The 11,697-nt window shown below is 52.3% G+C and overlaps 2 protein-coding genes across 6 annotated transcripts in view; one reads left to right on the top strand and one right to left on the bottom strand.

Annotated features, from left to right (window-relative positions):
* Positions 1-11,697, top strand: part of OTUD3 (OTU deubiquitinase 3) — a 28,331-nt gene that overhangs the window by 3,414 nt on the left and 13,220 nt on the right. For 3 of the 5 annotated variants that reach the window (XM_070956051.1, XM_070956050.1, XM_070956053.1), the window contains exons 2-7: positions 302-565; positions 1,275-1,423; positions 2,023-2,135; positions 2,582-2,704; positions 2,878-3,009; positions 3,110-3,206. In XM_070956051.1, the coding sequence (XP_070812152.1) occupies positions 369-565; positions 1,275-1,423; positions 2,023-2,135; positions 2,582-2,704; positions 2,878-3,009; positions 3,110-3,206 (811 nt within the window). In that variant the 5' untranslated portion in view covers positions 302-368. Of the gene's footprint in view, positions 1-301; positions 566-1,274; positions 1,424-2,022; positions 2,136-2,581; positions 2,705-2,877; positions 3,010-3,109; positions 3,207-4,620; positions 4,779-5,443; positions 5,886-9,862; positions 10,022-11,697 lie in introns of those variants that run through there. The other 2 variants (XM_070956052.1, XM_070956054.1) reach the window with 2 other exon arrangements.
* LOC139325984 (group IIE secretory phospholipase A2-like) lies at positions 6,534-9,920 on the bottom strand. Its single transcript, XM_070956057.1, has 4 exons — positions 9,875-9,920; positions 8,520-8,661; positions 7,531-7,637; positions 6,534-6,807 (listed from the first exon to the last, which is right to left on the bottom strand). The coding sequence occupies exons 1-4, from the start codon at positions 9,918-9,920 to the stop codon at positions 6,632-6,634; spliced, it is 471 nt and encodes a 156-aa protein (XP_070812158.1). The 3' UTR covers positions 6,534-6,631.

The raw sequence follows: 11,697 nt of genomic DNA, 5'->3' as shown, positions 1-11,697 counted from the left end.
GAAACTTGAGTAAGTAAAGAAGTGTGCAGAACAATCCCAATTGAAGGGGGTGCTGCAAGACACCAGCCTTTAAACCAGCCAATTCTATTCCGGTTTAATAAGAATTAAGTCACTTCAAGATTTTGCTTACAGTAAAGGGGGGAGAAAAAGGTCGAAAACTCTCTTTAGGCTCTTTTTCTGCCCTGGGCGGAGAGAAATGAAAACCCACGGCCATCCACCAGGTGTAATTCCAGTCCTCCACCACGTGGGCTCCCACTTTTACCGCCTGATTCCCTCTCCGCTCTGGCACTCCCCTCTATAGGCTCCTACGTCCGTCGCAAGGCAGCGCAGGCGTAGTGACGAAGGCCGCACCGACGGCAGCGGCGGCGATGTCCCGCAAGCAGGCGGCGCGGGCGCGGCCCGGGAAGGCGGAGGTGGAGCGGAAGCGGGACGAGCGGGCGGCTCGGAGAGCGCTGGCCCGCGAGAGGCGCAACCGGGCCCAGGGCGAGGGCGAACACGACGGCGGCGGTCTCAACGAGCAGCTGAGAGCGCTCGGACTGCGCCTGCGCGAAGTGCCGGGCGACGGGTAAGGAAGCCACGCCCCTCGCCCACGACGGCTACGTGGCGCGGCTCTGACGTCATTGTGGGCGACCAGCCTGATTCGTGTTGGGGGGCTTCCCCCCCCTCCACACACACACAACGACCCTGTCAGGTGGGCTGGGCTGGTGAGGGGGACCCGGCCCAGATCCGCGTAGGTCTCCTTCGACACTAGGCCACGCCCTCTTTGTTGCCTGGTCTCCCTTCTGCTCTGCTCCTCACTGAGGACTAGAGCCTTTTTATTTTATTTTGATTTATAAATTATATGCCGCCCATCTCGCAGGCACGAGTCAAGTCGATCCAATCCAATAGTGGCCAGAGAGCAACTTTAAAAAGTGAGCGAATATAAATACAGGTGAAGTTTTTATGCCGCCCAGAGTCACCTTGTAGGGGAGAATGAGCAGCAGAAAAAACGTAATAAATAAAATAAAAGTAAAGTGTTATTTGTAAAAATAATAAAGGCAGGAGATAAGTGAGTACTGTAATAAATAAAAACAAATATAAGATCCGCAACAAGGAATGAGAGCGAAAGGTAGAATACATAAATCCAATAATAATTGGAATAAAGTCAGGTAAAACACCAGTCAGTCCCTGAGCCAGACTCTTCAAAGGTGGAGCCCATCAGTGCTGGGACCGATCCATCCTTCTGGCCCTCTTCCACCTCTCTGTTCTCTCTCTCTCTCTCTTCCCCCAACCAGGAACTGCCTGTTCAGGGCCCTCGGGGATCAGCTGGAGGGCCACTCGCGGAACCACCTCAAGCACCGGCAGGACACCGTGGCCTACATGGTCCAACAGCGGGCGGACTTTGAGCCCTTCGTGGAGGATGACGTCCCTTTCGAGAAGCACAGTGAGTGTCCCCTGCGGCTCCCTCCGAGCGGCTCCCTCAGCCAGCTTGCTCTTCCTTTCATCCTTCAATCTCCATGGTGTCTTTTTCACCAACCGCCCCCCTTGCGCCACTCTTTCCTGCAGAGTAGCCCAGGAGCCAACTTGGTTTTCTTTCCTTTCCAGGGACCTCTAAGGAATTGGGGTGCCTTAGTGGCCCTTCCTTCCTTCCTTCCTTCCTTCCTTCCACCCACCTATCTATCTATCTATCTATCTATCTATCTCTCCCCCTCTCTCTATCTCAGTCACCTATCTCTCCGTCCGTCCATCCTTCCTTCCACCCACCCATCCATCCATCCATCTATCTCATGTCTCTCTCCCCCCTCTCTCTGTCTCAATCACCTATCTGTCCTTCTTTCGTTCCTTCGTTCCTTCCTTCCTTCCTTCCTTCCTTCCTTCCTTCCTTCCTTCCCTCCCTCCCTCCCTCCCTCCCTCCCTCCCTCCTTCCATCCTTCACTTGTTCCCTCCCTTCCTTCCTTGGGTGGGGGGGCTTGGGTTGCTCTTTCTCCTGGGCCTGCATGCTCTCATTCTCTTGAATTTTCCTTTCCTTTTTATTTTTCCCAGTTGCCAATTTGGCCCAGCCGGGTACATTTGCTGGCAACGACGCCATCGTAGCCTTTGCGAGGAACAACCAAGTGAACATCGTCATTCACCAGCAAAACGCCCCCCTCTGGCAGGTGGGTCTCCCAAGAAAAGCAGCAGCCCCACTGGAAGGCCTGCCCCTTCGCTTTGTCATCGGGAGGGGTGGGTGGGGGCGGGGGAGACTTTTCGACCCCCCCCCAACTCAGGAAAGGCTTGGAGGCCTCTTAAGGAGGTTTCGGGGACCTTTGCCAGTGGCTCTTGTGCTGTAACATTTAATAGGACCAAAAGAGGGAAATGTTAAATGTCTGGCAGGCCTTGTCAGCACTGGAAGTTAAACTCTATCCAGTTGGTTTTCAGCCACATCTACCTCCTAGTTCTGTTTGTTTGTTCCTCCCTCCCTCCCTCCTTCCCCCCCTTCCTTCCTTCCTTCCTTTTCCTTCCTTCCCTCCTTCCGTGTTGCAAACTTATTACCTCACCTCACCCCCGAAGCAAAGTTCCCTTCCCCCCCCCCCCGTCTGACGCCTCCCTTTTCCTTTCGCAGATCCACGGGACAGACAAGAGCAACGCCCGAGAGCTGCACATCGCGTATCGCTACGGCGAGCACTATGACAGCGTCCGAAAGATCAACGATAACTCGGCGGCTCCCGCTTGGCTGCAGACAGAGGTTGGCTGGCTGGCTGGCTGGCTGCCCGGTGGGCTTGGGGGGCAAAAGGGTGGGTGGGTATGGGGGTTACAGCTTTCCTCAGGGTTTCCCAAGCCTGCAAGCTCAGCCAGTGGGACCCCTCTCTTTCCACGCAAGCGCACACTCACACACGTCCTCCCCTTCCTCTTACCCAGATGCTCTGCCAAAATGAGTCCCCAAACAAGGAGGCGCCCCAGGCGAAGGGGGAGAGGCAGCAGCCGGAAGAAGAAACTCGGGAGGAAATGGACGACGCTCTCCAGAAAGTCCACAACGCCACCGGATGCTCGGTGAGGGTTTTGTACAGGAAGGATTTGGGGAGGTCTGTTACCACCACAACTCAGGCCCTTGAAATTTATTCAGGGTGTCTCATTTCATTTCCCTTGTCAGGACGTTAGTTTAATTGCCCAAGTCCTGGAGGCAGAAGGCTACAGCATTGAGTCCGCCATCTTTGCCGTTTTCCAGATGAAAGAGTTGGAAAAACTTCGTAAGTCCCGTCTTTCCCCTTCCTTCTTCCCTTCCTTCCTTCCTTCCTTCCTTCCTTCCTTCCTTCTTTCCTTCCTTCCAGCAGGGATAAGGATATTAAATACAAAATTGTAGAAAAGTATAATACAGGCAGTCCTCGACTTACAACGGTTCATTTAGTGACTCTTCAAAGTTAGCACTGCACTGAAAAAAGCGACTTATGACCATTTTTCACACTTACAACCATTGCGGTATCTCCACGGTCGCATGATCCAAACTCAGAATACTTGGCAACTGGTTCATATTTATGGCGGTCGCCGTATCCCGGGGTCGCTTGATCCCCTTTTGCCTTGTTCACCTTCTGACAAGCAAAGTCAAAGGGGGAGCCAGATTCCCTTAACAACCTAACAACTGCAATGATTCACTTAACAACTGTGGCAATTCATAAAATGGAGCAAAACTCACTTAAATGTCTCAGTTAACAACAGAAATTTTGGACTCAATTGTGTTTGTAAGTCAAGGACTATCTGTACAATTATTATAGAAAAATAAAATATTGTAGAAAAAGCAGTAAAAAAGAAAAACTACAACAATTGAGAGTGCATTTTTAAATGCAGAAGGAGAAACAGAGAGATTTTAAACATTTGAGCCCCGGGAAACTTTTGCTGAAGCCAAATAATTTTCCAGGGAAAACTCTGCTACAAAGACTTCTACTGATTGCGAAGTATTCTTACGGTGAAAAAGCATCAGTTACTTGCTTGAAAAGCTGGTGTCGTTTGTGGGTTTGTGTGCAGGTGTGTTTGCAAACAGCCGTTCGCCTCAGTGAGAAGGAAGGCTTCGCGGCGTCTTAAATTCATCTTAAATCTCCTTAATTCAGGCGAAGGGACTTCTTTAACCTTTTGGCCAGCCCTTCCTCCAGAAAAACCTCTCACCAAACTTAGCCCAAGAAGAGAAAAACCGAAACGGGCATAAATTCACCCACAAGGACCAAAACGTCGCCGTTTGTGCCAACGCAACTCTTTTTTTTAGAGAAGTAGAAATATCCCCAACTTGATGCCAAAGACACCGTTTTCTTTGGAAATCCTGTCCAGAGGCAGTTTAACGTCCGTACCAGATTCACAGCTTGATTCTTAAGACGGCACTGGAATCTCTGCCTCGGTTTTTGATACTTCTGCAGATATTTTCCACAAATCACTTAAATTGGATCGGCCATTTGCCAGGCGGCTTCCCACGCGAAGGAGGGCCACTTTCCTGGGCTTGTCATAGAATAACAGAGTCAGAAGGGACCTTGCAGGTCATCTAGTCCAACCCCCTGCCCAAGCAGGAGACCCATTTCTGACAGAGGGCAGTCCAGTCTCTTCTTGAAAGCTTCCAGGGCCCAGGAGGCCAGGCTGACAGCGGAGTCCCGCGGCTGAGCACTGCCCTTCTCTTTGCAGAAGCAGAGGAAGACCAGGCCAACAGGCCAAACCCGCAGCCCAGGCCGGCCCCATGGGACAAGAAGGGAAGCCCAGGCAGGACTTTGGGCCGCCAGGAAGTCGAAAACAATAATAACCCTCGTGGGAATCTCGTGGAAAGGAACCGCCCGGGTCAGAAGGTAACTAAAACCAGAGAACTTGAGCTTCTGCCTCCCGGCCCTGCTTGCTCTTCATCACCCCAGCCCGGGGGTCTGATGCCGCCGTCTCTCGCCCCCTCCCGCTTCGTCCCCCTTCTCATTTCCCCCTCCGCGGCCCTCCTGCTGAGGTCTGATCCCGTTGTCCAGTCTTGCTCTGCTCCTTTGGCATTTTCCCCCTTGGGTAGAAGAATCACAGAGTTGGAAGGGGCTTCGGAGGTCTTCCAGCCCTTTACCAGCTTCCCTCCTGCCCTCCTCATCCTCATCTTTGGGCCTCGGCAGCCTCTTTGCCTCCACCAGCAAGAAGCCGGAGGTTTGCTGGCTCGTTCATCCTTCACTGCTTTTTATCCACTTTGCATTGCATCCTGCTATCCCCGTCTGCCGTGACCGGGCCTCCTTGGGTCTTTTGAACACAGCCCCTCAGGCAGCAAGCGAGAGAGTGCCATCTCTCTCTGGACGCACAAACCCGGTCAGAGAGACCCACGGGCACTGACTCAGGTGCTTCCTGCCAGCCTTCCCGCCTGTCAACACAGGCACCTGATCCCCAGATATCTGGGAGGAGGGAGTCTGGCTCCAGAAGATCCCGGGCGGAGGCTACCCCGGGTCGGTCTGTCCCCCTCATCCTACCCACCCCTCTCCTCCTCTGGCAGGCATCCACCAAACAGAAGAAGGAGCTTCAGCAGTTGGAGAAGAAGAAACGTCAGGAGGACAGGCACCGGCAGAAAGTCCTGGCCGGCAAGGGTGGCCCCTCGGACAATAACACGGTCGCCAGGGACCCCCAGGGGCAGGTCACTCTGGTCAAGACATTTGCCACCCTCAGTATCTGACTCGGCCGCGCTGGATGGCGTTCGCCTCTTCCAGAAAGGGGGAAGCCCCAAGGCACACAAACACACACCTTGGTGGGTGCCAATTGGGGCAGGATGATCGGGGGCTTTTTGGCCCATTTGGGGGGCGTCTTTCCCCTGCTCAAATCCCCCTCCTCACGTTCCTGGCACGTTCCTTTCTTCCATCAACATAAGGAAGAATCGCTGGCCAAAAGTTTTACTCTCGTTTTTTTCTTTTGATTGCCGTGGGGTTCAGCGTAAGAGGTTTAAGGGGGCTGGCGAGGGCGGAGGGGTCCCTTCCGGTGAGTGGGGGGAGGGGGTCCGGCTTCACAAGGGGGGTGCTCTTTTGGGAAGGCTGTCTTGGCAGGGCAATGCTGGGGCTTCCAAAAGCCATTTGGGGATAGAAGACAATATTTGCCGGAGCTTTCCCCCCAGAAATATCTGTTCCTCGGTTGGTTCAGGCGTCAGATGTTGGGGGGGGGGGGCGAAAGGGCTCAGAGAGAGAGGCAGAGAGGGGGGGCTTTTACGTGCCCCAAACATCCCCCCACCCTCCAAGTGGGCAGCTCTTCTGCAAAGCCACCAGCATCTCAACTTTCGCCTTTTGGTTCAATTTGTAATTTTATCTATGTTGATGAAATAGCCGTTTTCCCTTAAAAAAAAGTCCGTTTTTCCTCCAGAGACACTTTTTGCGTTTCCTTCTCTCCAACCCCTTCTAAAATATGCATCGGGGATACATTGATAAGTGGGCCTCCTCCCTTGGGGGGCTGCCCTGCCATGAAAATGCCTCTGACTAGTTTGGGAAGGGAAGACGTCAGTCTCCTGGGATGCCAGAGCCAAACCCCACCCCCCCCCCACCCCCTGGATTTAGTCAACTGCTACTTTTGTCGTAACTTGGAACCATGGCTTTATTGCACAAGAAGACCACAGTTTGGCGACTGGCAAAGAGAAGGCGGTTCAGGGACGGGTGGAGGTTTCGTGGCCCCCGCTGGCATCTCGAGCTCAGAAGGGCCGGCCTCAGCCCCTCTTTGTGTGGGTGCAGTGGTGGCCGATGCCCTGGCAGGGCGGGGTGGGTCCTTGGCACAAGATATTTGGGTAGGTGATGTATTGGTCCTGAAACATTGAGCGGCGGAAACAGAGGGCTGCTGCTTTGTCACACTCGCAGGTTTGCCGCCGGCATTCGGTTTCCCCACCTGGGAAGAAAAAAGGGGAGCTGAGAGGGGTCCACGGGGGTCTTTCCTCGCCTGGGTTTGATCTGTGTCCCTCCAAAACTGGGAGCCCATATTTGCCAACTGGGCAGTTCTTAAATAGCACCCCTGGGAGAAATGCTTCATCTAAAAGAAATTAGGGGAGAAAAACGTTCTACAGGTGGTCCTCGCTTAATGACCGGTTGCTTAGTGACGGTTTGAAGCTACGATGTAACCCCACCCCACCCCCCAAAAACAAAGAGACTGACGAGCCAGATTCAAAATCCCGATGCCTGCCCGGCTGCTAACATTTTACCCCCACAGTGAAATGAGTGGCAAATAGATTTCAGAAATAAATTTTGGCTGTTCAGCAACCGATCTGCGTTTACGGCTGTTGTGCAAGCATCCTGCAGACCTGTGGCCTCAATTTGTGACTTGTTTTTTTTTGCTCAAAATCGTTTTATTTTCAGGCAAAAAAAAAAAAATGCTCATTGTGGACAATGAGTTCACTTAAGGACAGCTACGTTTGCTTAAAATCTACTCGGTCGTGACCCGTCGTAACTGCCTATTATGCGATCCCTGTGCTGCGCGTTGCAAAGGGCCGGACCGGACCGGACCACCCTCCTGGCCCCCTCCGGCCCAGCATCCCCAGCCAGTCTGGCTTTTTGCGGCGGGGGGGACCCTGGGAACTTTCCCCTCCGTGCCAACGTGGTTTGTGCTCTCACGTACCACAAGTAACGGTGTCTTTTCCGATGGAGTAGGAATATTTCTCCATTTTGGGTTTGCAGTGACGGAGCGACAGGGCCTGGTAGCAGCAGTCGTGAACTTGGCAACACCTGGAAGCAAAAAACAGGCCCACAATTGTGCGGCTGAGGTGCCACTTGCCAAATCCCACAAGAGAACAACGTCAGGGTGTCCCTTTCGGCCTCCAGTGGCTGTTGGGCACCTGCCTGCGTCAATATTTACTAAGCAAACTCTGAGAATGTGAGTTGCATTGTCATTTCACAGGTAATCCTTTGTCTAAGGTCGCCCTCAGGACCCAGGGCTCTTCCACCTTGGTTTATTATTATTATTATTATTATTATTATTATTATTATTATTATTATTATTTTATTATTATTATTAATTTTGGGGACATTCTTCCCTTTAAAAACCATTTGAGCAGCAGACATGCCAGCTTAAGACACAAAACTCCCATCTCTTGATTCATATTATTCATAAGTTATCGTATTGATGTATTTATTTTCATTGTCATTTCCTTTGTCATCCTTCATTTCATTGTTCTATTACAGGCAGTCCTTGGCTTACAACCACAACAGCCCAAAATTTCTGTCGCTAAGTGAGACAGTTATTAAGTGACTTTTGCCCCATTGGTTATGTGACTCGCTGCAGCTGTTAAGTTAGCAACACGGTTGTTAAGTGAGTTTGACTGTCTTTGCGAGAAGGTCACAAAAGGGGATCACGTGACCCCGGGACACTGAGACCGTCATAAATATGAGTCAATTGCCCAACATCTGAATTTTGATCACATAACTTTGGACGGTCACTAAATGGACTGTTCTAAACCGAGGATGCTTGCAATCCACCCGATGGGGGGAAACAGCCAAGCTGAGTGGAGGTGCCAGCTTGCTTTCTGTCTTCTGAGAAATGAGTGGGGGGGGGCTCAGGAGAAGTTAGGACCCCTCCCAGGTCACCCCCGTAAACGCCACTCCCCTTACCAGTCAGTAGCGTCCACCGGCTGCCGGGAGCCCCCCCATCCGCAGTAGCAGCCGTAGCCGTTGTAGATGAGGGCGTGTCTTCCGGTCAAGTGTTCGATGATCCGTCCAAACTGGATCAAATTGGCACTGGCGAAGACCAGAACTGGAAGCAAGAGCGGGAGAGTCATTGTCGCCACACCCGAGCAGCCCCTCGCGGGCGGTACCCGCACGGAGTCACCCACACTGCCCTGTCCCCGTCAGAGGACCTGGCATTCTTTGACTTTGCCATTCTGACCCCCCCCCCGAACCCCCCAAGGCTGAATAACAGAATGTCAGAGCTGGAAAGGCCCTCTAATCCAGGGGTTGCCAACCTTTGGGACCACTAAATTCATAATTTTAAATCCCACGGACCACTAATAAAAAAGATAAATAGCATTTAGTGCAATATAAAAAAAACACAAATAATTTTTCTGCAGACCACCAACATTTTCTCATGGACCACCAGTTGGTGACCTTTGCTCCAGTCCAACCCCCCCCCCCCCCCGGTTCAAGGCAGGAGACCCTCAGCCGTTCCGGACAAATGGCTGTCCAGTCTCTTCTTGGAAGATCTCCCACGATGGAGCACCCACGACTCTCTTCTCTCTCTCTCTCTCTGTTTTGGATAAATGTTTCTCTCTTCGCCCCAGGAATTAATTCACTTTCAGTCCAGGGTGTGAAATGGCACGGTGTGTTTTCAGAAAATGGTGGTTTTTGGCCCCCACCAATGAGACGGGGGGGGGGCAGTTCACAGGCGGGATATTCCTCCTCCCTCAGTTTGTTCTCAAGGGAAGTGAGCTCTGCGTCAGCCGGAACAAAACTGAGCAGCTCTTGGGGCCGCCTTGAGCCGTAGAAGGGGTCCTTGGCGCTCTCTGAGCTTGGTGGTTTTGTTGCAGGTGTTTCATGACCCAACTAGCTAGCATTACTGATGAGGTTACCTAGTTGGGTCATGAAACGTCTGCAAGGAAACCTCCAAGCTCAGAGAGCACCAGGCACCCCACTGTCCTCCTCCTCCTCCTCCTCCTCCCTGCAAACTCCACTCCCTTCTAGCACTGATGACGTTACCTGGTTGGGTCATGAAACGACTACAAGGAAGCCACCCAGCTCAGAGAGAGCACCCAGGACCCCTCATTTCAACCCCGAGCTACAAATATTCCTTTACTGAGCTGTAAACTTGTTTCTTTTGGGCGATTCTCCCTAATCTGCGGTGTTGGAATAATATTCCCGGAACAACCGATGGATCTTGAAAATGCTGCTGGGTCCTGCCTCATCCTTTGCTTCGTCCACCCCTTCCCTCCCTCCCTCCCGCCCTCCCCACCGTCTTTCAGGCAAGGACTCACCACAGAGGAGAAGGACGGGGCTGCTGCCACAGAGTGGACGGGCCATCCTGGAAGGAGCAGCACACCAGGCAGGAAACCGTACAACCCTTGGTTTGGGAGGGACCTCAGAGGTCTTCTAGTCCAGCCCCCTCTGGCTGGTTAACTCCACTCCCCAGAACCCCCGAGGAAGCCCAACCGGTGGATGCTTCCAGGGCAACGGAGTCTCAGTCCACACCGGCTCGGGGTGGCTCTGCACTGAATGTCGGGAGCATCACGAGTCGACCAAGAGTTGTTTTCTTTGCCATGACAGCTAGAGAGGATCAACCTTCGTCAGAGCAACCCTGGATCTGTCAGCCTTGGATCAAAGGACACCACTCACCTGGCAGTGCTGCGGGCATCAGCCAAGTGTTCTCAGAGGGTGTGTGCAAAACCAGGATGGACAACCAGGTCCATCTTCTCCCCGGTCCTTCCATAAAGCTCCTACGCAAGGCCTCCCAAGTCAGCAACCCCGGAAAAGTTCACATGCTTTTCTTGCTGAGTTTGGGGTGGACTTGGGAGTGGCAGATTGGATTTGTGGGGGACTTTTGAGGGGGTAGAGGCAGCTGCTGTCCCTGGTCCTGAAGTTTAACCTTGAGACCTGTCCATGTTGCGGTTCAGGAATTATGCAGCCCAGCAAACCCTGTTTCGAAAGGACCACAAAGCCCATCTCTGCAACAAACCCACCAGACGCGGCTGCAGCTTTTCACAGTGTGGTCCGAGACCGTCGTAACTTTGAATGGTCCCTAATCGAATGATTGTAAATCGAGGACTTCCTGTATTTAATCCTGCTAATTGCAATTTAGATCTGAATTTTTTTTTAATCCAGATTTGGATTAATCCAAATTTAATCCTTGTGGATGTGGAATATAACTTCCTGAATGTCTTGGCTTGTTGGTTTCTTTTCTGGTATCTAAAAACCACCGTCTTGCTTTCCCTCAGTTCTCCTCTTCTTCTGCACTTTAAACATCTCCATTCCTCCAGCCGGTTTTTCTAAATCCTTCCCTCCAATCTCGGAGCCATCTGTTTCCTTCCTCTGAATCGGTATTAATCTGCCCGTATTCGGCTAGAAATGGGGTGCCCAGAACCACCCAGGGCTTCAGTTGTGGTCTTCCCAGTGCAGAGGACACGGAAATAAGTCCACCACACCGGTGATGCCTGACAGAACGTTCCTTCTGATCTGATCCAGAAGTTCATGAGCAGCACTCTCACACTCCAGATAAGATCCCAGAAGCTCTGGGATCTTCTAGCATCATCCATCTGTAGTTGTGCTTTGGCCCAAGGATGGCAGAAGGACACCCTAAGACATCTGAGGTCTCCATCTTCCTTTCTTCTCCGTTGCCAACACGGCTTCCTGAGTTCTTGACCACGGGGAGCCCATGAAAGCCTCAAGACCTTGAAGGGCTTGGATAGCATCCAATGCCCAACCCACAAGTCAGCGGGGAGAAAGTTTAAAGGAAGCACTCGAAGGAGGAACTGAGAAGATAAGGAGAAGTTTGCTCGGTCCTTATCCTTAAAGGATCTTTGATGGCTTTTCAACCCCTGGCAAAATTCCAACCTGGTGGAACTGGGGAAACTGGTCCTTGGCTCCAGTCTGACCTCGGGTGGAGCTGCAGGTGAGGCCGTCCCACCAGGCCTCTCCTGAAGGCCATGAAAACGTTGGCAGCTGGATGCGAATTTACGCCTGGGTTAATCTCAGTGCTACGATGGCATCGTCTCCCACTCCCCCAGGTGTTGCCAGAGGCATTTAGTGACTCTTCAAAGTCAGTGTCTCTACCTCTTTCTCTGGGCATTTAGGGGGTGCATTA

The sequence above is a fragment of the Pituophis catenifer genome, unplaced genomic scaffold, assembly GCF_029215685.1.
Source record: "Pituophis catenifer annectens isolate HBS135680 unplaced genomic scaffold, rPitCat1.0.hap2 SCAF_18, whole genome shotgun sequence".
Classification (NCBI taxonomy): Eukaryota; Metazoa; Chordata; class Lepidosauria; order Squamata; family Colubridae; genus Pituophis; species Pituophis catenifer.
The sequence above is the reverse complement of the archived record's forward strand: the minus strand, read 5'-3'. Positions and strand labels throughout refer to the sequence as shown.